Source organism: Saimiri boliviensis, chromosome X, assembly GCF_048565385.1.
Source record: "Saimiri boliviensis isolate mSaiBol1 chromosome X, mSaiBol1.pri, whole genome shotgun sequence".
Classification (NCBI taxonomy): domain Eukaryota; kingdom Metazoa; phylum Chordata; class Mammalia; order Primates; family Cebidae; genus Saimiri; species Saimiri boliviensis.
In genome coordinates, this window is record NC_133470.1 from 122,275,185 (window position 1) to 122,301,915 (window position 26,731).

The window sequence follows — 26,731 nt, forward strand, 5'->3', positions numbered from 1 at the left end:
ATTTGGCAGGTGATACGGTGGTAGTAAACATCATACCTTCCTCAATCTAGGTACTAAGTATGTCCCACTATAGAAGTTTGCAAACCCTTGGGATTACCCATTCACTGTGGGTTAGGGTGGCAGGATTGTGGGAAGAAGAATTAGACTTTTTTGTCCCCAGATAGAGCACAACATGTCAGTCTGGTGGCTCATGGGAGGAGAAACCTCATGGGACTGGGCCCCCAATCACTTGTGAGAAGGTTTCCATTCACCTGACATTTATTCCCATGCCTAATAATGCATGACATTAAATAGAACAGAAAAAAAAAATACCAGGACAGTGGACTTCAGTTCTGAGTAAAGGTGGAGTAGATGTATTTTTCCCTATTCTTCCCAATAAGGTCAGCCAACAACTCTGTACATTATATATATTTTTATATTTTTTTATGACTGTGAAAGGTAAAAGAACAATGCAGACCAATCAGGGATCTCAGGCAATATGTGGCAGTGAGTTCTCTGGGTTTCCTTTTTGCCTCATATATGCTGGATTAGGTGGTAGAGACTGCCAACTTGGAAAGAATAGCCCAGAAATGCCAATGGGCACAGACACAAAAAGTCCAAACAAAACCCCCCTGCTCTTTATAGCCAAAGGACTAAAAAAGGAGAAGCCTAGCAAGACAGAAAACTTTTAGACAATTAATGCTCTACTCCATAACTGTAGTCCCATACTCCCATGCCAGCAAAGTTGTAATGGGCAGTATTTACTTCTACCCTCACCAGATACCTAATTGCCAACCTGCTGGGATGGTGTCAGAGAGGGCCAAATAACGTAAGGAGCCTCCTTGGGAAGCCTGGACTTCCACTTCAAACCAATTATAAGACAATCTTCCTTCCTTCCCAGTGAGGTGGTGTCAGAGATGGCTAAGTGGCAAGCCAGGAATTTCACAATTGTCCAGTGGTTATGAAGTTTGTCCCTCACCTCTTACTATCAATGAAGGCCATGTAGGAAGGGTACAAGGCATTCCTCCCCTCCTCAGCCAGGGTAGTAGCAGTGGAAGTTTAGTGGCGAGCCTCAACTCCCACTCATGCCCAGCAGTAATGAGGCACCCTTCCCTCACAGGGTATCAGAGAGCCAAGGGGAAACCTGGACTTTTACCCCATTGTACAGTAACATAAAAGTACCCCTGTTCTCTACTGTTGCAGCATCAGAGGAGACCTGCTAAAACAGAAGGCTTAAATAGACCCCATGTTGCCTAATGTAATACCCCAAATATCTAGAATATAGCAAAAATTAAAAATCACCCCTTATGCCAAGAAACTGGAAAATCTCAAATTGAATGAGAGGACAGATTAACAATAACAAGATGATGGATGTGTTAGAATTATCTGACAAGTATTTTAAAATAGCCATCATAAAAACATACTAATAAGCAATTATAAACATAAAAATGAAAAAAATACAAATAGTGAAGAAAGCCTAAGCAAACAAATAGAAAATGTAAAGGATAACCAAATGGGAATTTTTGAATTAAAAAATATTATAAACAAAATATTTTAAAAAATTCAATGGATGGGTTCAATAGCAGAATGGAGGGGACAGAGGAAATAATCAATGAACTAGAAGACAGAACAACAGTAATTACCCAACCTGAACAACACAGAGAAAATATAATTTAAAAATTGAACAGAGCCTCAGGGACTTGTGGCACTATAATGAAAGATCTAGTATTCATGTTACTGGAGTCTCAGAGAGTCGAAAGAGGCAGAGCTGAAGGAAATAATGACTGAAACTCTAATTTGGCAAGGACATTAGTACATATTCAAGAAGTTTAGCAATTCCAAACAGGATAAGCCCAAAGGGATTCACTCCAAGAGATATTGTAGTCATATTTCTGAAAATAAAAGACAGAAAATATATTGAAACAGTAAGAGACAAACAACAGTTTACCTCGAGTGGGAAAGAAAATCAAATGACAGCAGATTTTTCATCAGAAATCATGGGGCCAGAGGGAAGTGGCATAAAACTTATTAAATAATAATAATAAAGAGCTATCAACCATAAGTCACGTATCAGCAAAATTATCTTTCAGGAATCAAAGGGCAATTGAAATTCTTAGAATAAGACAAGCAAAGAAAACTTGTTGTGAATAGACCCACCATAACAGAACTTTTCTGTTTCAAGAACTTCTTGAAACAGAAAGAAAATGATAAAAGAATATCTTGGAATGTCAGGAAGGAGAATAAATAAATATTACATTGGATAGTAAAATAATTATTAATTCCACAATCATAGTAAACAAAGAGAGAGAAAAAGAGGAAGCGCTTCTTTATAGAAGAATGCTAGCTAATAAATGTAGAAAGAATGTTAGAATTAGTAAGTTACCATCTTACATTGTCCCAGTGTAATAGCAAGGGTAAGCATAGATCATTATTGGAGGTTAAAATCATGGGGTAAAGAGTTGTTAAGATAGATAGTCAAAAAGTCTCAGGGTATCATCCCATATTTAATTTTAACTATCAAAGAAAAAAAGATACATTTACAGTGTAGGAATCTGATAGATTTGCAATTTAACCATGGGATCAATCCCAGAATCCGCAATATAGGGACACATCAACACCTGGGCATTACCTATGTAGTGGCCTTTTACAAAATGTTTAACTTGAATATAATCATGAAGAAACTATCAGAAAAGTCCAGAATATGGAATATTATACATTATAGAATGGACCTGGCCTTTTGGAAACTATTAATGTCATGAACATCAAATTAGCAACAAAAATAGCAGGAGACTAATCAATATTAAAAGAAACTAAAGAGACTTCACAACCCAAATGCAGCAGGTGGATTTCAATTGAATCCTCAATCATAAACAAAATTATTAAAGACAATTTTAGGGGAATGGAAGAATAAAATATGAAGTGAATGACAGATGATACTATTATATTAATGTTAAATTTTCCAAATGTTATGTAGAAAAATTCCTTATTTTTAGAGGTGCCTGTTGAAATATTTAGAGTGGAAGTGCTATGATATTTGTAATTTTCAGAATTTGCAATAAGTCCCATATCCAGCAAAATTATCTTTCAGGAATGAAAGGGCAATCAAAATTGAGAGGGAGAGAGAAAGAGAATGGTAGAAAAAGAGAAAGAAAAAAGATCTTGCAAAATATTAAAAATTGGTGAAACTAGCTAAAGGGTTGTAATGGGTCAAATACTGCCCCCTGCCACCCACCCCCAAAGTACTAATTCTGAGTCCTAATTCCTAGCATCTGTGAATGTCAACTTATTTGGACAGTACAGTCTTTGTAGATATAATTAAATTAAGGATCTCAAGATGATATTATGCTGGATTGAGGGTGGCTTAATCCAATGACTCTTTCCTTAAAAGAGAAAGTAGAGGACACAGAGGCAAAGGCATAAGGCCATGTAGATACAGAAGCTGAGATTAGAATTTTACTGCCACAATCCAAGGAATGCCAGGAGCCATCAAAAGCTGAAAGAGGAAAGGAAAGATACTTCTTTATTATAGGGAGCTTGGCTCTACCACCACTTTAATCTCAGACTTCTAGCCTCCAGAACTGTGCAAAAATAAATTTCTGTTCTTGTAAGCCACCAAGTTTGTAGTAATTCATTGGAACAGCTCCAGGAAACTAATACAAATGTATACTAGGTTTCCAACACACTTCCTTTCAGGCTTTATGTACTTTTGAATTTGTTTTTTTTTTTAATTAAAAAAAATCTCTTACTATTATAGGATAAGAGTGAGACTACATGAGAAACAAATTGTGTAGTACCTGTAATGACACTTTTCTCCCCCTGCTTTTTAAACTAGAGGCTCCATATCTTCACTTTGTATTGGTTCCCACAAATTGTATAACAGCTCAAATGTTGAAGGAATTGTGGCATTAGGATAGATTTCTTTAAATCTCTTTATCTGTGGTCAGTATTGAAAGTTTACAAACAAAACCAGTCATTTCCTTGCATTGTTTCCTTGGTTTCCTTCTTGTCTTCTCAATCATATTGTAAGATTTTCAAGTCTAAAGACCTTAGCTTTTGCTCCTTTGCATTTCTTATATTTTGTGGCATAGTGCTAGGCACAGGGTTAGGTAAATGTTCAAAGATTATTTGAATTGGGCTTGTCATGGGCTTAAGGGAGTGCAGGAAACATGGGTGACATCAGAATAAATTTAAGAATCTTCAACCTAATCCTTCCTAGCTGCTAAAATGAAACAAAAACACATCTCTGAAATTGAGATTCATGTCTTTTGGGGTAAAGGGATGTGGAGATTCACTTAGGGTGGTGGCGAAAAATATTAAGGGAAAAATATTAGAGAAAGTTATAGAATATAGTCACAAACCTTCTTGGAAGGCCAAGAAGTTTGCATAGTTTCAGTAGAAGTTTAGGCAGAAGGCAGCCTAAATCCCCTTTACATTTAATTAACAAGAAATGCAAATAACTAGGGTATGTGGTGAAATTTATCTGAATAACTTGTTTACTCCTATGGTATTAAATTAACTTTTGACCCAGATGGCCCTCTTGGGTGGGGGGAGGTCAACCAGGGATATTACCCACTAATGGTGTTTGCTTTGGGCATTGGAAACTGTCCTTTAATCTTCAACCTCTAGTGGTGCTGACTCAGAGTTTTTGTCATTTAATGTGTGCTGAAAAAAGGCCAGTGAGGCCACTGTGTGGGGCCGGTGGTTGCAATTGTTTAATAGCACTCTCCAGGGAGTCCTTAAGCTGCCTGGACACTCAGTCAAACTGGCAATGTATAATATCTGTGTGTCAGTGTACTTTACTCATCTGTCACTGAGTCAGGGTCTGCAGGACAGACCGCAACAGGTGGTGACCCCAACAAAGGGAGAAAAGTGGAAATGCATCATTGGTTGAGAAAGGGAGAGGCTTCTATGTTCATATTGACTTCCATCCATATGTAGTCTCCAAGCAAGATAATGTCTACAATAGTCCCAAGAGATGAGTCCAGGTAATAGGATTGAGAGTTTGACAAGAATAACCTATTCTGAGTATCAAGTTAAACATCATTTCTTATTCAAAAGTATCTGTATTAGTATTTCTATCATATGTTATATGGTGTGGGACCATGTATATTTTGACAGAACCTTTGCATCTATCTTTAAAATGTCTATAGAACTTTTGTATACCTTTCATTAATTTTTTAATATAACAAATACATTATGCTTATTGTGTACCAGACACTATTTTAAGTTAGCATAAATATTAATTCATTTTGTCTTCATAACAGCACTATAAAGAATAGGAATTGAGGAACAGGCAGGTTAAAGAAATGGCAAATGGCTATGTGGCAAGTGAAAGGTAGAGCCAACATTTGAATGAAGGCATTCTGACTGCAGAGTTCCCCACTGTTAACCACTATATTTTGCTGTCATGCCATGGACTTGGCAAAGGTTCAGGTGTTGATCATGAGAAACGTCCTGGGCCACAACTTTCCACACAAACCCTATGGAGCCATTTTACATTTGTTTATTAAGTAATGACAGGACTTTGGAGCAGAAGTTTATAAACCTTTTGGAGGGTGATTGGCCTATACAGGATCAGCCTGTATCTCCCAGGTGGGTCAAACAAAAACTCATAAATCCAGAAGACTATGAAAATCTTCTCTTGGTAGTAAAGCTGGGAATTTCTGTGTTAAAAGATTAAAAGTGTGGCAGAGTGCATAATAATGATGGTTTTTGCCTAATGCCCCTACAACAATGTGGGAACTTTGTTGCTGTTTCTAGACAACTAACAACTTTTTGCTATCACTACTCAAGTTGTTACAAGCAATTGGGCTAAAAAAAAAAAGTGTAGTTTCAATGGGGAAAGTCATTGTATCAGACTCTGGCTGCAAAAGAGAGAAAACCCTACAAAGATCGCTTTTATAAAAAAATTTTCTGGCTGGGTGCGGTGGCTCAAGCCTGTAATCCCAGCACTTTGGGAGGCTGAGGTGGGAGGATCATGAGGTCAAGCAATCGAGACCATCCTGACCAACATGGTGAAACCCCATCTCTTCTAAAAATACAAAAATTAGGCGGGTGTGGTGGCGTGCACCTGTAGTCCCAGTTACTCAGGAGGATGAGGCAGGAGAATTGCCTGAACCCGGGAGGTGGAGGTTGCAGTGAGCCGAGATTATGCCACTGCACTCTAGCCTGGCGCCTGGTGACAGAGTAAGACTCTGTTTCAAAAAAAAAAAAAATTTCTTAGTGCACATGGCTAAACAGCTTCAGGTCCACCTGGATTCAGTGATTCATGAAACCATCATCAGGTTTTGATTTCTTCCTCCCTACCCATCAGTTTTACTTTCTCAGGATGTCTCCATTCTAATCAAATGGGGTCTCTTCTCCTAATCAAAAGCTGACTGTCATTGGCAATCAGAGCTACTACTCTTATATCCCATTCCAATAAATAAAAAATCAGAGCCCTCTCCCAAAAAGTCATAAAATTCATTTTACTCCTGGAATTGTCACAGTGGCCAGGGAAAACCCATATGATGATTTACTTAGGCCTGGGTACCATGGTTGGAGGTGGAATATCACCCAGGAAGTTGGACTAAAGTGGGAAAAGTTAGATTTCCACATGAAAATTAGAAACCATTGACAAAAGTAGAATACTTGGTGAGGAGGCAAACAGTAAATGTCTCCCACAACCATACCTGGCCAATCTATTAGAGTTGTTTGGTACAGAAAGCATGGGTATTGCTTAAGAGCACCAAAGAGACATTTATTTAGTCCATGAAAAATGTTCTAGATAAGTCTCTAAACTGAGACTATTTAATCCCACCAATCATCATATGGAGCTAATTTAGTAGCAGGAAACAAAAACTAGAGACAAATGGGCCATTTGAAACAAGAAATCTAGACAGTCAATTGTCCCAGGGTCTGATTTAATACTTCAGTATATTATGTTGGAAAACACTGCAAAGGAGAAAGGACTTACAGAGTGTCTACATAATTTGTTATGAGTAACATATAAAAAAGGAACCACAAACTGTGGAAGGCTGCAGGAGGCCTCTGAGGAGGAAGACCTCTTCATACCCTATGTTCTGGTACAGGGTGACCTCACTCTTACCATAAACATTGTGCTCAAGGATGTAGAACCCCTTTGTAGCACTATGATGTAGCCAGACTTGTAGCCTCCTCATAAGGCTCACGTTCCATCAGCTGTACGTAGATAATAAGCTAAAGATAACCACATGTTCTTGTCTTGTGAAACTCCCAAAATGCCACTGTTATCAATCCTTAGAATGACACACCAGTTCTGGCTCACTGATTCACTCCACCATCACTTGCTCCCCACCATTACTCCACCCCTACCCTGTAAATCAAAGTGATCATAACCAATAAATAGCTTAAGGCCTTCACTGTTTCCTCTAGAGTAATAAAGTGATGGCCCCCTGGTCTCACTTTTTCTCTTTTTTTTTTTTTATTGCATTTTAGGTTTTGGGGTACATGTGATGAACATGCAAGATTGTTGCATAGGTACACACATGGCAGTGTGGTTTGCTGCCTTCCGTCCCCTCACCTGTATCTGTCATTTCTCCCCATGCTATCTCTTCCCACCTCCCCACCCACCCGCCCCTCCCCCATTTCCCCCCAACGGACCCCAGTGTGTAGTGCTCCCCTCCCTGTGTCCATGTGTTCTCATTGTTCAACACCCGCCTATGAGTGAGAATATACGGTGTTTGATTTTCTGCTCTTGTGTCAGTTTGCTGAGAATGATGGTTTCCAGGTTCATCCATGTCCCTACAAAGGACGTGAACTCATCGTTTTTGATGGCTGTGTAATATTCCATGGTGTATATGTACAATATTTTCCCTATCCAGTCTATCATCGTTGGGCATTTGGGTTGGTTCCAGGTCTTTGCTACTGTAGACAGTGCTGCAATGAACATTCGTGTGCACGTGTCCTTGTAGTAGAATGATTTATAATCCTTTAGATATATACCCAGTAATGGGATTGCTGGGTCAAATGGGATTTCTATTTTTAGGTCCTTGAGGAATCGCCACACTGTCTTCCACAATGGTTGAATTAATTTACATTCCCACCAACAGTGTAAAAGTGTTCCTATTTCTCCACATCCTCTCCAGCATCTGTTGTTTCCCGATTTTTTAATGATCGCCATTCTAACTGGTGTGAGATGGTATCTCAATGTGGTTTTGATTTGCATTTCTCTGATGACCAGTGATGATGAGCATTTTTTCATATGTTTGTTGGCCTCCTGTATGTCTTCTTTTGTAAAGTATCTGTTCATATCCTTTGCCCATTTTTGAATGGGCTTGTTTGTTTTTTTCTTGTAGATCTGCTTTAGTTCTTTGTAAATTCTGGATATCAGCCCCTTGTCAGATGGGTAGGCTGCAAAAATTTTTTCCCATTCTGTTGGTTGCCAATTCACTCTACTGACTGTTTCTTTTGCTGTGCAGAAGCTGTGGAGTTTGATTAGGTCCCATTTGTCTATTTTGGCTTTGGTTGCCAATGCTTTTGGTGTTTTGGTCATGAAGTCCTTGCCTACAACTATGTCCTGAATGGTTTTGCCTAGATTTTCTTCTAAGGTTTTTATGGTGTTAGGTCTGATGTTTAAGTCTTTAATCCATCTGGAGTTAATTTTGGTGTAAGGTGTCAGGAAGGGGTCCTGTTTCTGCTTTCTGCACATGGCTAGCCAGTTTTCCCAACACCATTTATTAAACAGGGAGTCCTTTCCCCATTGCTTGTTTTTGTCAGGTTTGTCGAAGATCAGATGGTTGTGGGTATGTTGTATTTCCTCTGAGGCCTCTGTTCTGTTCCATTGGTCTATATCTCTGTTTTGGTAACAGTACCATGCTGTTTTGATTACTGTAGCCTTGTAGTATAGTTTGAAGTCCAGTAGTGTGATGCCTCCTGCTTTGTTCTTTTTGCTTAGAATTGACTTGGCTATGCGGGCTCTCTTTTGGTTCCATATGAAGTTTAAGGTGTTTTTTTCCAGTTCTGTGAAGAAGGTCCTTGGTAGCTTGATGGGAATAGCATTGAATCTGTAAATTACTTTGGGCAGTATGGCCATTTTCATGATGTTGATTCTTCCTAACCATGAACATGGAATGTTTCTCCATCTGTTTGTATCCTCTCTTATTTCGTTGAGCAATGGCTTGTAGTTCTCCTTGAAGAGGTCCTTTACGTTCCTTGTTAGTTGTATTCCTAGGTACTTTATTCCCTTTGTAGCAATTGTGAATGGCAGTTCGTTCTTGATTTGGCTCTCTTGAAGTCTATTACTGGTGTATAGGAATGCTTGTGATTTTTGCACGTTGATTTTGTATCCTGAGACTTTGCTGAAGTTGTTTATCAGTTTCAGGAGATTTTGGGCTGAGATGATGGGGTCTTCCAGATATACAATCATGTCATCTGCAAATAGAGACAATTTGATTTCCTCCTTTCCAATTTGGATACCCTTTATTTCTTTTTCTTGCCTGATTGCTCTGGCTAGAACTTCCAGTACTATATTGAATAGGAGTGGTGAGAGAGGGCATCCTTGTCTAGTGCCAGATTTCAAAGGGAATGCTTCCAGTTTTTGCCCATTCAGTATGATATTGGCTGTTGGTTTGTTGTAAATAGCTTTTATTGTTTTGAGATACATTCCGTCAATACCTAGTTTATTGAGGGTTTTTAGCATAAAGGTTGTTGAATTTTGTCAAAAAGCCTTCTCTGCATCAATTGAGATAATCATGTGGTTTTTGTCTTTGGTTCTGTTTATGTGGTGAATTACGTTTATGGACTTGCGTATGTTGAACCAGCCTTGCATCCCCGGGATGAATCCTACTTGATCATGGTGGATGAGCTTTTTGATATGCTGTTGCATTCGGTTTGCCAGTATTTTATTGAAGATTTTTGCATCTATGTTCATCATGGATATTGGCCTGAAATTTTCTTTTCTTGTTGAGTCTCTGCCGGGTTTTGGTATCAGGATGATGTTTGTCTTGTAAAATGATTTGGGAAGGATTCCCTCTTTTTGGATTGTCTGGAATAGTTTCAGAAGGAATGGTATCAGCTCCTCTTTGTATGTCTGGTAGAATTCAGCTGTGAACCCATCTGGACCTGGGCTTTTTTTGGGTGGTAGGCTCTTTATGGCTGCCTCAACTTCAGACCATGTTATTGGTCTATTCAGGGTTTCGGCTTCTTCCAGGTTTAGGCTTGGGAGGATGCAGGTGTCCAGGAATTTATCCATTTCTTCCAGGTTTACTAGTTTATGTGCATAGAGTTGTTTGTAATAATCTCTGATGATGGTTTGGATTTCTGTGGAATCTGTGGTGATATCCCCTTTATCGTTTTTTATTGCATCAATTTGGTTATTCTCTCTTTTCTTTTTTATTAATCTGGCTAGTGGTCTTTCTATTTTGTTGATCTTTTCAAAAAACCAGCTCCTGGCTTAATTTATTTTTTGAATAGTTTTTTGTGTCTCTATTTCCTTCAGTTCTGCTCTGATCTTAGTTATTTCCTGTCTTCTGCTAGGTTTTGAGTTTTTTTGATCTTGCTCCTCTAGCTCTTTCAATTTTGATGATAGGGTATCAATTTTAGATCTCTCCTTTCTTCTCATGTGGGCACTCATTGCTATATATTTTTCTCTAGAGACTGCTTTAAATGTGTCCCAGAGATTCTGGTATGTTGTGTCTTCATTCTCATTGGTTTCGAAGAACATCTTTATTTCTGCCTTCATTTCATTGTCCAGTCAACATTCAAGAGCAAGTTGTTCAGTTTCCATGAAGCTGTGCGGTTCTGAGTTAGTTTCTGCATTCTGAGTTCTAACTCGATTGCACTGTGGTCTGAGAGACTGTTATGATTTCTGTTCTTTTGCATTTGCCGAGGAGTGATTTATTGCCAATTATGTGGTCAATTTTAGAGTAGGTGTGATGTGGTGCTGAGAAGAATGTATATTCTGTGGATTTGGGGTGGAGAGTTCTGTAAATGTCTATTAGGTTTGCTTGTTCCAGGTCTGTATTCAGGTCCTGGATATCCTTGTTGATTTTCTGTCTGGTTGATCTGTCTAATATTGACAATGGGGTGTTAAAGTCTCCCACTATTATTGTGTGGGAGTCTAAGTCTCTTTGTAAGTCATTAAGGACTTGCCGTATGTATCTGGGTGCTCCTGTATTGGGTGCGTATATATTTAGGATCGTTAGCTCTTCTTGTTGCAGTGATCCTTTTACCATTATGTAATGTCCTTCTTTGTCTCTTTTGATCTTTGTTGCTTTAAAGTCTATTTTATCAGAGATGAGAATTGCAACTCCTACCTTTTTTTGCTCTCCATTTGCTTGGTAGATCTTCCTCCATCCCTTTATTTTGAGCCTTTGTGTATCCTTGCATGTAAGATGGGTTTCCTGGATACAGCACACTGATGGGTTTTGGCTTTTTATCCAATTTGCCAGTCTGTGTCTTTTGATTGGGGCATTTAGTCCATTGACATTTAGGGATAGTATTGTTATGTGTGAATTTGATGCTGTCATTTTGATGCTACCTGGCTGTTTTGTTGGTTAGTTGATGCAGATTCTTGATTGTGTTGATGCTCTTTTACCATTTGGTGTGTTTTTGGAGTGGCTGGTACTGTTTGTTCCTTTCTATGTGTAGAGCCTCTTTCAGGAGTTCTTGTAGAGCAGGTTTGGTGGTGATGAAATCTCTGAGTGCTTGCTTGTTCACAAAGGATTTTATTTTTCCTTCACTTATGAAACTTAGTTTGGCTGGATAGGAGATTCTGGGTTGAAAGTTCTTTTCTTTAAGGATGTTGAATATTGGCCCCCAATCTCTTCTGGCTTGTAGGGTTTCTGCTGAGAGATCTGCTGTGAGTCTAATGGGCTTCCCTTTGTGGGTAACCCGACCTTTCTCTCTGGCTGCCCTTAGCATTTTCTCTTTCATTTCAACCCTGGTGAATCTGACGATTATGTGCCTTGGGGTTGCTCTTCTTGAGGAATATCTTTGTGGTGTTCTCTGTATTTCCTGGATTTGAATATTGGTCTGCCTTGCTAGGTTGGGGAAGTTTTCCTGGATAATATCCTGGAGAGTATTTTCCAGTTTGGATTCATTCTCTTCATCACATTCAGGTACACCTATCAGACGTAGATTAGGTCTTTTCACATAGTCCCACATTTCTTGAAGATTTTGTTCATTCCTTTTGCGCTTTTTTCTCTGTTCTTGCCTTCTCTTTTTATTTCATTGAGTTGATCTTCGACCTCTGATATCCTTTCTTCTGCTTGGTCAATTCGGCTGTTGAAGCTTGTGCATGCTTCACGAAGTTCTCGTGTTGCGTTTTTCAGCTCCATCAATTCACTTATACTCCTCTCTATGCTGTTCATTCTCGTCAGCAGTTCGTCCAATCTTTTTTCAAGGTTCCTCTTTTCTTTGCATTCGGTTAGAACATGTTCTTTTAGCTCACTGTAGTTTCTTACTACCCACCTTCTGAAGTCTGATTCTGTCATTTCATCACCCTCCTTCTCCATCCGGTCTGGTTCCCTTGCTGGTGAGGAGTTGTGATCCCTTTTAGGAGGAGAGGTGTTCTGGTTTCGGGAGTTTTCATCCTTTTTGCGCTAGTTTCTTCCCATTTTTGTGGGTTTATCCACCTGTTGTCTGTCTCTGTCCCAGGGAGTTGGAGCTTTATGAGTTTCCATTGCACTACTGCCTTTTTTGATTTTTCTTTCAGGTCTGACCCGCCCAGCTAGCAGCACGCCTAGCCTCTGCCTGCCCACAGGGGCTTTGCTGAGCTGCTGTGGGCTCTGCCCAGCTGCCCTGAGCTCTTCCCTGTAGTCCTTTTTATATGGGCGTAGTTAGAACTGTCTCGGCAATGGTGGCCCTGCCTCTGTTATGGCGGACTCTCTCTGTTGTGGCAGGTTGCCTCGGCAACGGCGGGTTGCCTCGGCAATGGCAGCCTGCCTCCGTAGTGGTGGAGAGTCTCAGTAATGACGGAAGCCCCTCCCCCACGGAGCCGGACTGTCCTAGTTCAGCTGTGCTTGGTTTGAAGGGCTCAACCCAGAGGGTTTCCAATTACTGTTTTTGTTTTCGTTGTTGTTGGGGGTGGAGGGCTGGGACCAACGGAGCCTGATCACCTGGCTCCCTGACTCAGAGTCTTTTAAGTTGAAGGACCCCGCGTTCCGGTCGCTTGTTGAAAAGGCTCCGGGATCTCCCGTGCTGAGACTCACAGAGTCAGCTGGAACTGGGGCGCCGGCTCCTGGTGGATTTTTTGCCTGGGAATCTCCTGGCCTGACTCGCTATTTCAGATGAATGGGCAACTCTGCCGTCTCAGGGCTCTGCTCGCCAGCTAAGAGGGCTCCCAGACCAGTGGCTTTTGTACAGAGAACCGCAGCAACAGGGAGTGGTCACAGCAGCCGCGCGGGCGGAATCAGCCCCGCGGGGGCCAAAACAGCCGCACCGGCTGGGACTGCGAAGCTGGCGACCCCTCTGCCTGGGTATCTCCTGGTCTGTGGGCAATAAGAGTTCGTCTGGAAATGCGGCGTCCACTCACCCTCTGCACTTTCACTGGGATCTGAAGTCCTGAGCTGTTCTTAGGCGGCCATCTTGAGTTGTATTTATCACACTTTTTCTCTTAATCTGTCTTTTTCTCAGTCCTTAGTCGCCACCAAACTCGGGGTACCCACAGGTGATGTGGGAGCTCATGGATTCCCTACATATTATAGATTCAAGGTCAGGAAACTTGTAAAGAACCAGATAGCAATTATTTTTGGATTTGTGGGCCATATAATGTCATAATATGAAAGCGGCTATAGACAATATATAAATAAATGGGTATGGCTGTGTTCCAATAAAATTTTATTTATAAAAATAGGCAGTTTTTTGCCTTTTTTTTTTTTTTGGCCCATAGATGATAGTTTGTGGACTCCTGTTGTAGATAGATAGTAATGTGCTATGTAGAAGAATGGTCTCTGGTGATAGATGTAGGTGCATTTGAGTTCTCCCTCTATTACTAGCTCTGTGCCCATGGGCAATGTCCTTAATTATTCTAAGGTTCAATTTTCTCATCTGCTTAAAAGGTATAATAATAACGTCTATCTAAGAAGGTAGTGAGAATTTAAAGAGAAAATGAACATAAATCAAAGGACACAATGCCCAACATGTAATGAATGATCAATAAATAGTAGTTGTTAGTTATTAATATTATTAAGGAAGCCAGTGGGGGAAAACTATAGGAAAAACTTGTGAAAGCACTAAGAAGAAAAAACTTCAATGTCATTTTAAAAACATCCATTTATTACATCATATTCTAACTACATTTTTAAAGTAATGGGCTTTGTGCCATAAACTTCAACTCAGGAAAGAGACTTGTGGCCTTTAGGGAAGAATCTACAATGACTTTTTTCCTCAAGGTACTGACAAAACCCAGAAAGGCCAAGAAGTTTTTGGAATCATTTTTAGGAAGAGTTAGTAATAAATAAGAAAATTGTATCTTATTCAAATTTATTTAGTGCCCAGATGTGGAATGCTGGGTACATTTGTGATGATTGTCCTCTGCTAAATACAGCAGAGCTGGTGAAAGTTTGGAAAGGGCATGTTGGATGATTACTGGTCTAGGCAGGTGAACACACAAGCATCCACTAAAAAGATGAGGACATTTTAGCCTAGGACATGAATCTGGGAAGGACAGATAGTATAGCAGTGAAGAGCATGGCTTTTTCTGTCAGAGAGACCCAAATTTTAATCCTGGCTCTATGATCTACTAGCTAGCGACCTTGGATATGTTACTTAAACTCTGAGTTTACTTATTTTAACCCGTAAAATGAGAATATTGATAGTGCCTTCTCATGAAGCTATAATGGGAATTGTGCACATAAATCTACCACTCTTACAGTTGGCATATAATAAATTTTCAGTAACTTATTATTTCAAGCCTCTAACATCATGTATAAGGTGACAGCATCAATACAGACTCCTTCATTTCCTGGAATAATTGAATGGAAAGGGGGATGCCTTTACATTATACATAGGTGAAGTTAATGCATGTCAGGGGAAGTCTGATTTAAATGGCAGGTATTAAACCTGTATCTCTATTGCCCCATAAGGTGTTACAGGATGAAAACAAGTAGACTTAAATAAAAAAAAAATAAAAATAAAAACTTATGGATGATAGAATTATCATAGGCAATTAAGGGAAACATGATATCTGATAGTTGTTCCCAAACTCATGGTGAATGTCAAAGAGAACAAAACTATCTTTTCATAAATTCTCTTGAGAGTCATTTGTTAGACTGGATGTTCCCTGAGGTTGACACCATGAAGGGAGTTCTCAAATTAAAATGGCTAACTGCTATCTGAATTAACCAAATTCTTATTTTAATATTGATCTTCCAATGACCATGGCAGATAACAATAATCAGAAGATGTTGAAGTTGTCTCCTGGCACTCCTGCAGCCACTATAAACATCATTTTTCAAAAAGACTCAATGGCTTTGAATGAAGAGCTACTGAAATATAAAACCTTTGTGTTAGTCAGAAACCTTTGTTAGATTCCTGGCTCAACAAGTGAGAGCCTACCCAATCAGTAATGTAGATGTAGTGTATTTTTAGAGGTGTCAAGGAATTTTCCCCAACTCATTAGAAACACAAATGAAATTACGAATTCCTGGAAGTTGTTGATTTGTTTCATGATTCTTTTGTAGACTGTTGTTTAGAACAAGAGTTTCAATCAGTGGTTATGTGAATACCAGTTACTAGAGTAGCCTCTCTTCATGAAGTGCTTATGGGATGTGTAATTAGTAAGTTATGGTAATCAGGAGGGGTATGAATTAGAGAGTTTCTATCAGAGATCGCAAGGCCCTGGCATCAAAAAGATACATGTTCAAATTCTAGTTTAGCCACTTACTGCTTGATGAATTTGAGAAGGTTACCTAACTGTTCTAAATCTTAGTTTCATCATCTTTAAATTGAATTCATAGCACCTATCTCATAAAGGTGTGGTGAGCATTAAATGCCAGAAACGGATATTCCATCTTTTAGTGATATGGTATTTAAATAGGCATCATTAATAAAGCTTTCAGCACAGTGCCTGGCATAAAGTAGGCATTCACCAACTATTAGTTCCCTTTCTCTAGATGTCTGCAAATCCTCATTATATGCCTAAAGGGATGAGTCTTCTATGTATAGAGAGAACTGAAATTCTACATAGTCCTTCACTGGGTTACTATGAAGCAAGTGGGATTTTGGAATATAGTCACAACTAACTTATCACTGAGCTGGCTAGATAAGAGAACCAGAGCTATGTAGAGTAAATACTAGAAATCAATGAGCGGGAAGCAAGTCCAAACAGACCTAAGAAACACAGCTGATACCAGGAAGTTATACCAATAAGTATGAATGCTCAAAATGGTAGTGGATGTAAATGATGGTACAGTGTGATCTGGGTACTAAGACATGTTGACTAAGGTAGTTCTCATGACTCTAGTAAATGGTGTAACTCACTTCTGGGACTCTTGGTTTTGAAATGTGGTCAGTGACTCTTGACCTAAGATGACATTGAAGATCCATGACCCTAAATTCTCTTGAAGGTTTTTTTTTTAATTTAATATTTTAATTGCATTTTAGGTTTGGGGGTACATATGAAGAACATGCAAGATTGTTGCATAGGTCCCTTGAAGGTTTTTCCATTCACTTGGCCAAATGAAGTTTGGACCATCATAGGGAGGCAATGAAACAGGCCACCAATGTGACACCAGTGTGAAAGGGTTATACAGATATGAAACAAGCACCCAGAGCCCTTTTAAGGGCATGAGATGTTAGATTTTGTCCAGATGGTGGTAGAAATTCTTCATATCCTAAGTTCTTTATTTTGCTTCAGAGATGACTATTGTGGTCATAGGCAAGATGTTGTGAGAATCATCATTCTAGACATTATTCTAGAAATTATCTTCTAGAATTCAAAAAAAAGGGTGATGTTTGTTGCATCATCCTGCATAAATCTAAGGACAGTGACAGTATGGGTCTTGTGCATTGTCATCTGGACAGAATGGAAGTGGTGAGAATGAGGCCAGTCACACACTTCTCCCTCTCTAATGGTGTATTTCAGTGGCTCATGTCTACAGTCATGTGTTATGTTTCATCCATGCCAGATTATTCTGACAGGTAGACTGAACTATGAAATATTGTAAAAGGCAATTGCTTATGGCAGGATGCAAGTGAAGGTAAATACAGAAAGTGAAAATTGTAGGTATTTAGGAATTTTCTTACAGCTATAGACAAATGAGGGAGATGAGGGAAGCTGGCTGACTGTTGGGGAAAAGTTCCCAGGGAGGCCAATGTTCAGTAGACTCACTGTGACTCACACTATGGTACTGACTTTGCAAAATGAGAATCTTTTTTTTTTTTTTTTCAGTGTACTCAGAGGTGATTAGAATCAGGATAGATGCTATTTAACCCCACAAAAACTGATGTATAAGCCAAACACCAATTTATTCAATTATAATGAGAATTAAATCTGAAATAGGCTAGAACATTCATTTCAGCTGGTTAGCAAATATTCTCTCCATAACAAAGTTCATAAGGGAAACTAATTACAATCAAATTACTTTGAGACCATGGAATCAGAGCAATGGGTTAGGTGACCATCTTAATGACTGACACAAATTGGGATGGCCATTGCAGGGATGGACACACCAAATAGTCTGGTGGTCAACAACTCATCTCTGAATCTAGGGGGCTTACCAATGTTCTTTTTATTTAAGTTCTTGCTTTTCTGTGCTCCATGAATGCTATACTCTCATTAACAAATTCTTCAGACTTATCATAAAATGATTAGATTCTATCTCGCCAAGTGGCATCAATATGGAGCAGATCTGCTTCCTTAAAGCTACAATCTTGGTTGGACCTGGTGGTTCCCCAAGCCATTGCAGTTGTTGACTGTATCTCTGAGTAGATTATAATTCTTCTGTTCTCTGTAGATTATAAATATTTTTACTCTCATAGAAATTCACATAGTTATAATTTCTGAGGACACACCCTTGTAACTCTCTTTATGCTAAATCATGAGTCATTCTAGTTGAAAAGGATGGCATATAATACATGGTGTCACTATGACAAAAATTTTGAATGGGTAAAATAGTTGCTAGCTAGTAGATAGTAAAGCATTATTTATTCCAGCATCTCATTCATATGCTCAGTCTGGCTGTTGGATTGTATTGCATAGTGTACAAGAGATCTTTGATTTGGAATACCTCAATAAGGGATCCCCAGAAGTGGAGGGTGAACTGAAGTTCATAGCCTTGGATTGGTTATATTTTCTGAGAGGCTATGAGGTCTGAAGGTTTCTAGGGAAAGAAGGTAACATTGTTGCAAAGAGAATATCCAAACATGAAATAAAGTAATGTATCTTTGGGAAAGAACCCAAAATGATGAATTGTGGCCCTAAAATAAGGAAAGATTGTTGATTAAGACAACTGAATGTTTCTCTCAGCATTCTAAGACCATGCTGGGTTTGGTAAGGAAAGTGACCAGAGGCCATGAGGTTAGTCCTTTATTATAGAATTGATGGAAATAGATCAAAATAGTTCCAGGTAATTTCAGAGTCACTCTAAATTCAATAGCTCTACTTGTTAGAGGATGTCGTACAATCCCAGTACTATAGTCGGAATTTATTAGCATAACTGGAATATGTTCATTCAGGTCTCTGTGGTGGGAGCATATAGAGTAATTTGGTTGTATAGCAAGCTGTTGTTAAAGAAAACCCTTTGTGAATGCAAATTAGATTGGCACAGTGGCTAGCAAGGCACTAATGGGTGAAAACATTGGTTTGTTGGTGTTACAGAATGAGAGTAGTAAGGTTCTAGCAGGTTTAAGCATTGTCAAAGTTAGCACAATTCTCCAGAAACAAAGCCAAAGTACAATGGTATTGCATGTTCTGAGATGCCTTGATGGTTGTTAGGGAATGTGTGATTACTGATATTTCTCCAGGATATCCATTTTGGGGACATACATCAGCAGCAAGAAGCAGGGAACAGAGGGTTGTCAATTACTAGCAAACAGTAATCATCGCTGAATAGTCTTAACATGTTAGGGAGTTGTGTCTTTCCAGCATAACACTACTTTTGTTCAGAAGCATAAGGAATCTATACACAGAACTTGTGTGTACTAAGAGTACAGCCCAACACAAATTTGTAAACTTTCTTAAAACATAAGTGATAAAATCCCGACTTCCCGAGTTTTGTGCACAGATGGTTTCAATGTATGTGCCCCAGGATTTTTCAGATGAGATAGTTTAGGAAGTTGTTTGCCATTCATTATTTTTTAAGATCCTCAATTAGATGGAGGACACCAGAGGTGGTCCATGAAGGTAGAGCTCAATAGCAATGAACAGTAATCCTAGATGGTGACTACATTGAAGGTTCTAGCATCAGGAACTACTTCAGGGTCTGGCTATCTATCAGTGGTGATATATTTGGCCAGATCCTCTGTCCAAGGCAGTAAGGACATGCTACAGACACAGTAATTATGAGATGCCTTCCCCAGCTCTCACTAAATACCTTTCAGAAATTCTTATCTTGGCTGGTCCGAGTGCAGTGGTGTTTGCAACTAATTGATCACAACCAGTTACAGATTTCTTTGTTCCTTCTCCACTCCCACTGCTTCACTTGACTAGCCTTTAAAAAAAAAAAGAAAAGAAAAGAAAAGAACTTCTTATCCTAGAGCATATTTACTTGGCTATAAGACATGATGGAACCTCAAGTAGGAATGTTAGAGAAGAGAGGAGTAAGCTGGAATTGGTGGTCTTGGCTAAAATATGTACCTGACTGATGGGCTAGCCTGCAAAAAAAGGGATCAATAGTTCCATGCAGTGTTCAAATGCCCATACAATCTGGTTTGTAAATAGCCAGGAGGTTCTGTTTGTTGGGAAAGCGTGAGTCTTTAGATGGAAACAAAATACACGGCTCTATAGAAGGGTGGCAGAGCTGTGGTTCCAGGAAGGTTGATTTATGCTGAAGCTAAGTCCTAGTCAATAGGTGAAGCATGGTCCAAACTCTAGGAGGAGAATATTAGCAGAATATAGGAATGTCATTTGGACTTCAGCCAAAGGTCCTAAGCCAACAGGAAATTAGGATGCAGGCAAATAAGAGTAAATGTGAAGGCTTGGGTTCAGTTCTAGGCACACAATATACAGGACCTGGGCCAACAAACGCAACCCATTATATACAACAGTCACAGTACCTTTCTCTCCTCCTTCCCTTTCCTTGTAATATAAAGGCCATTGGTGACTACATTGAGGATAAGGTTCCCAATGTACTTCCATGATTATTTTCAGTGGCTTAGACTGGGCAGTTTTGCCTGCAGGTTTTTGGTAGTCTTGGAGAATTAATTCCAACTGCAGAAAGTGCCTGTGAATTGTTTTCATCATTCTTGAGTTAGGTTTCATGAGGGGTCACTTGCCAATGAACAAGATCTGATTATTTAAATTCTCCAAAGCATTTTAGTTCATAACTGCCTCTAAAGTGGTATCACAGTTCTCCATTTGTATTTTAAAAGTTAATGCAGGATATAAATTGGTAAGGGTGGGAGTGAGAGGGATATAAGTTTAAAAAGTGACTTTCCTGATCTCTTCTTACTGGTGAGCTGTGTTATTTGTCACTGCTAGAGCTCGAGAACGTTTGGCAAGGCAATCTCTTGTGAAGTGACCAGATTGATTGCAGTAGAGGCACAACTGAGTTTCTTGTTGGTAGGCTCGTTTGGCTGGGGTAAGAGGCAGCTGGCCTTCTCGCAGCTGCATAGGCCCTTTTTTGGGTGGTGGATCTGTGGGGCTAACAAGGGCTTGGTGTTGGATCAAGGAGGTCAACATTGGAAACTGGGTATCTGACTGTAGGAGCTCTGGCTTGACACTATGCTTCTTGTCCAACTGAATGCACTGAGTGATCAGGTCTGGAAGACTGTCCATGATACCTCTGACACTGTCTTCATCCTGGTTGGGACCAGCTAGTGCCTTTTCAAACTGATCATTCTGATTGGTTTCATTACAGATCAGATTTTGAGCAAGGAGCTGGAAAGTAGCAGGGTCCTGTTGAGAGGAGTTGTCCCCTTTGTCAACCTTATCATTCATTAGAGGATTCATTTCCTGTTTTGTGGGTTCACCAAGTGACTGCTGGAACTCAAGAATAAAACTATCATATTGCTTCAGTAAGGTAGTCTTGTCAGGCCCAGATACTATCCCACAGCTTTCTAACTTCTGAAGCAGGTAATCAAAAAAGAGCTTGATCTGGGCATCATTTGCAGGATTACAGATCTGGAGAGCTGTCAAGTAGGTAGTCACCTGAGCAACGAACTCTGATTGATTGGCAGGGTCACCATGAAACTGGGTGAGATGCTCAAGTCAGTAGGATGCAGGCATCACTGTGGTGGCCAAGACAGGCATGACTTGCCTCCTTTTAGCAAGGTTATCCAGGGTTGGATGCTGCATTTGAGGCTGTAGAATCAGATTCTCTGCCTGAAGAATTGTGCACTTCTCCATTATATCTCCTGGAATCAGGTGGGATTGAGTAGAATTGAGCACTAGTACTGGAAACTAATGAACAGACAGTGGATTTCCTCTGTGATCAGAGAGGCAGTATCATGAGGAAGTAGCCAAAGCTGTTAGCTATGAAGAAGACACTAGGAGATGCTAACAGCTGAATTGGAGAGATGTAAAAAAATGTTGTCCACCACTCAATGTTGCCTCTTCTTCATGGAGAAGGCCAATGTTCTGCATTTGGAAGAAATAAATTACCTTAGAACACAAAAAGGACTTGTGATTAAGAAGATATATACAACAGTCACAGTACCTTTCTCTCCTCCTTCCCTTTCCTTGTAATATAAAGGCCATTTGTCTCAGACCAAACCTTTGTTCTAAAGCAAGCTTGGTCAACCTGTGGCCACATCATGCAGCCCAAGATGGCTTTGAATGCAGCCCAACACAAATTTGTAAACTTTTTAAAAACATTGTGAACAGCCCAACACAAATGCAGCCCAACATAAATTTGTAAACTTTCTTAAAACATTATGAGATTTTTAAAAGCTCATCAGTTATCATTAGTGTATTTTATGTGTGACCTAAGACAATTCTTCCAATGTGGCCTAGGGAAGCCAAAAGATTGGACACTTCTGTTCTAAAGTATCATTTTTTCCATCAGCGAGTCAAAAAATTTGACAACCCAAAGTGATCTCAGGAGATCATCCAGGCAAAATTCATAATTTTGCAGATAAGAAAATGAGACCCAGAAAGGTAAAGATATTTTCCCAAGGTCACACAGCTACTTAATATCATGGCTGTCATGCTCATCACGGCTGCTGTCCAAATGGTACTTCCCCCAAGACCATAAATGTGCTCATTTGTACACTGCTTAGACATGATGATGGTTCAGGCAACTGGCTCTTCAAAATGTGATGTGGGAACAAGTGGCATTGGCACTACCAGAAAGGTTGTTAGAAATGCAGAACTTGGGTCTCACCGCAGAACTACTAAATCATTTTTCACACTTTAATAAGATTCCCAAGGTGACTAGAATGTGTGTTAAAGTTTGAGAAATGCTGCTCTAAAGAGCACTTAGCTTGAGTTAGAATAATCACTGATTGGACTTGACCACTACTGCCCCAAGCCTAGCCTGCATTGCTGTAGGGATATGATTGCTATGATGGCAGTTAATCCATGTTTTCTATCTTTCTAGTCCCTGTCTGAGGTCATATTTTCTTGCCATGGAAATGGCATGCAAGACTAAGAGTTAAGGTTGAAAACCTAGCAAACAAGAACTGAATATTTTTAAAAGTAAAAAGATAAAAATGTTCAACAGTCTTTCCAGTATTGATAACAAAAATAAAGCAATCAGTAAAAGTTAAAAACAACCCTGAACATATGATAGCAGTTGAACTATTCTGCACTTCAATTCCTCTCATTGCTCTTTCCTTGTGTAGCACACTATTTAAATGCGTTTAAATTGTCCATTGGTGGAAAAAATATGTATCATTGAATCTTCTAAAATGTAAGACTTGACTTCCTTAGGTTTTATTTGATGGTTCCTTTTCTCTAGACCTATGACAAAATTATTGGCTGACAAATAGTATGAGATTAGAGGCCAGAAACATGAATCCAACCACTAGCATTAATCAGTTGGATGACCCTGAAGAACTCATTTGGGTCTTGGTTTCCTTTTTTACCTAGTGAAGATTGCTATTTTGCTTACCTCAGAAGGTGATTATATCAATGAGATAAGAGAGTGGTGCTCTGAGCAGCAAAAAATGAAAGATTTACTTCCAAAATGTTTCCAGTGTAGATGAAAAATGGCTGGTGGTGAGACTCCGCCCTTACCACATATTGTCAAAGTAGGGAGATACTATCATACCCTTCTTTTTAATTTCCTTTCCATATCTCACCCTTCTAATTTCCTGATCTGTCTTCCAGACATCTTCCACTTCCTAGGTGCCCATCAATCAGTTCATTTTTGCCATTCCAGCTAGGTGTCAATTGATAGCTAAGATATTGTTCGATAAAGGTTAATGATTGGCTTTTCTCAGGGCATTTACTGTTCATTCAAAGTTTAATGTCATAAGAATCAACTCAGACTCAGCCCCTAGCAATTCTGATTCATTAAGTCTGGGATGGATCCCAGGAATCTGTATTTTAACAAGCTAACCAGTTGATTTCTGATGCAGGTGGCTCTTGTGAAAAACACTGTCCAGATGAATCTCAAAGAATAAAGCATTATTAGCAATATCACAGAGAAGTAGAGATTAGGAGAGGACATATTTGGAGGTAGAAGTTTGGCTCTCAAATAACAGAATGGGTGGTACCCTATTCTACCTCCACATAAAGCACATGAAGAGTCCACACTGTCTTTCACTGCTGCTCATCTCTCCCATGTGGTACAGTTCAGCAGTTAAGCATGTCAGTTCTAAACCCAAAGTGACCTGGTTTGATGTATGAGCTTTGTGAATTTGAGCAAGTTATTTAGCCTCTTTGAGAATCAGTTTCCAGATTTTAAAATGGACATGATTATAATACCTGCCTTCTAATGTTATGAAAATTAAATGAGATGAAGAGAGATTAGCACAGCTTCATGCATATAGCAGGTTTTCCATACTTTTTTTGGAGACAGCTTCACTCTATTGCCTAAGCTGAAGTGCAGTGGCATGTTCATGGCTCATTGGAGCCTCGATCTCCAGGGCTCAGGTAATCCTGCCACCTAAGCCTCCCTGGTAGCTAGGACTACAGGCACATACCACCTCACCTGGCTAATTTATTTATTTATTTATTTTGAGACAAGGTTTCAACATGTTTTCCAGGCTGATCTTGAACTCCTGGGCTCAAGCAATCCACTCTCCCAAATCCACCTATTTTGGCCTCCCAAAATGCTGGGATTACAGGCATGAACCACTGCACCCACCCTCCATAAATGTTAGCTATTACTATTGTAGGTTCACAAGCTGTTATGTGTGTTTTAGCATTTAATTTTTTTCAGATTTTTAGAAAGGTAACATAGAGTATGTACTGTTTATTATACAATACCTTCAGCAATGTCTGGGAAACATCCCATAATTAAGCCATTAACATTCCTGTCGGAACAAATGTCTGAATATTCATACTACAAAGGATAAAGACTAAGTTCATGACAACTCAGGTCAAGTTTTGCTGTCAAGTGAGTTTTGGCATAAAATTAATGAAAAAAATTGCTTCCATTTTATAGAGCTTTATAATTTCACAATTGAGATAAGAGACTACAGACCTTTACATTACTGTAACCACGTCCTTTGATTAGAAACGTGAGATTATAAATTTTCCTTCCTTTCCTTGCCTTCTCTTTCCTCTACTCTTAGAAGTTCCAGAATCCAGTTGAGTTCTGTTTCTTTACAGAATTATGTATTCAAGGCGATACAGCATTTAATTTTCCTAATCATGTAGCACTGGCGAAACACTTGCTAAGATTATAAGCATTAGCCCAAATGCAAATCATACAATGGCACTGTTGTCAGTGGCAATTGCTAAATTACGCAAAGAAAAATCTATCTTGCCTTATCATTTTGGAAATTGTCCTCATTTTAGAGGTCAGTGGCTTTATATTGGATTTCCCTAGACGATCCTGGGACAAAGCCTGCCAGTCCAGAGGTTTTCCAGACCACAGCCTTGAAGAGACAAGGTGGAGACAGGGGTAAGAGAGAGAGTAGCAGTTGAGCTGAATCTGCTCTCAGGGCTTTGTGGATCTTTCTGTAAAGTATGCACTGCTCTCTTCTCTGCCTGGGAATGAGATAGAAAAGCCATCCCTACATCCCCTTTAGGGCTAAAGCAGCCCAGCTGAGGGTGGATTTGGCCATTGCTATGCCTCAGACCTCAGAACTTCCTTTAAGCTTCAATCTTCCTTCTGGCTCAGCTGGACCCATGGCCTAGTTTCTTATGAAGTTAAAAAAGTGTCATGAACACTCTCAACAGTATTTACTGTTACATTTCCCTAGTTTTCCTTTTTAACATGCCCAATTCTCTTAGGGAACCACACTTGCTCTATCATCCTTCCTCCCCATGGGCTTTATGGTCTATGTGGAACGAGATTTAAATCTCAAAAAATCCAGTGCTGTGCCAATGCTGTCTCTGGTCTCATTTACAGCACTGGCACATCCTCATGAGATAGATAAGATGTGAATATCATTCTTGTTTTACCATAAAGGAATAAGAATAGTAAAAAAATTAACATGTTCAAGGTTACACCATGAATTTTAGGATACATCTCTGCTTCTTGATTCCTATTTAGTATTCTGATACACACTAAACTACTCTTTATCTCACTTCAATTGCTATCTCAAATTATACTGGTAAGCCCATACTCCACATTCTGCTTTCACTGGGGGGGATGGAGATCGACAGGCTATCTATCATCCATCTTTGCTTTAGAATGAAATGTGACTTTTATGTAACTATAGTAATATATGTATGCCATAAAAATGCATTGGAGTCTCAAAATGTTACAAATAAATTGGGAAACGAAGACTAATGTCCAAAAAAAAAAAAAAGAGAAAATCAAGGTAACTCAGTCATCAAGGGAGGGAGCTAATACTCAGACCAAGCTAGATCTGACCCCAAATCTAAGGATTTTTAAAATCAGATAGAAACAAACATGTTAAAACCAAGGATCCTATATTCTGACATCTTTTCCCTAAAAAAAGAAAATAAAAGAAAAGAAAAACAGATTTCAACTGAATGTCTGGAATATACTTAGCACCAGCAGTATAGAAGTACAAACTGTTAAATATACATAATATATAATAACATTATGAAGTCACTAAATGTATATGTATATATGACTTATTGGAAGGCTCTGTAGATTCAACTTTTTGTTCCACTAGCCCCACAGAAAGTAAAAAAAAAAAAAAAATCTCAAAAAATCCACCTTATATTCATTATTTCATTCCATCTTTACTGTAATTTCCCAGTTCAGAAACAAAATGCTGAGATATTAAGTCAAGTGAAAGAGGAAGGGAAGCTTGGTATGTAAATAACTGGCTTCAAAGGACTCTCATGTGGAATACTTGTTCTTACAGACAAGGAAGAAGCCATCCAAAGATACCATTGGGAGGATGGGGATGGAGATGCGATGAGTGTCTCCATGAAGCAAGTTACCAGTTCTATATAATTCAGGAATAAGCAGAGCTAGGATTACCACCTGATGGGGAGTTAGAGTAGGGGGCTCCAAGAATCAAAGAAGAAGGGGCATCATGAAGAGAATCTGGTCCTTTCAAACCCATAGATTCTATAACTTGCCTGAGCACAGAGCTAAAA

At 39.3% G+C, this 26,731-nt stretch overlaps 1 protein-coding gene across 1 annotated transcript; it reads right to left on the reverse strand.

The window, feature by feature from the left end:
* Positions 1–20,545: 20,545 nt before the first annotated feature.
* RTL4 (retrotransposon Gag like 4) lies at positions 20,546–21,625 on the reverse strand. The gene is given in 1 exon segment (XM_003945232.2): positions 20,546–21,625. A coding segment is annotated over 1 exon segment (900 nt). The 5' UTR covers positions 21,446–21,625.
* Positions 21,626–26,731: the final 5,106 nt, after the last annotated feature.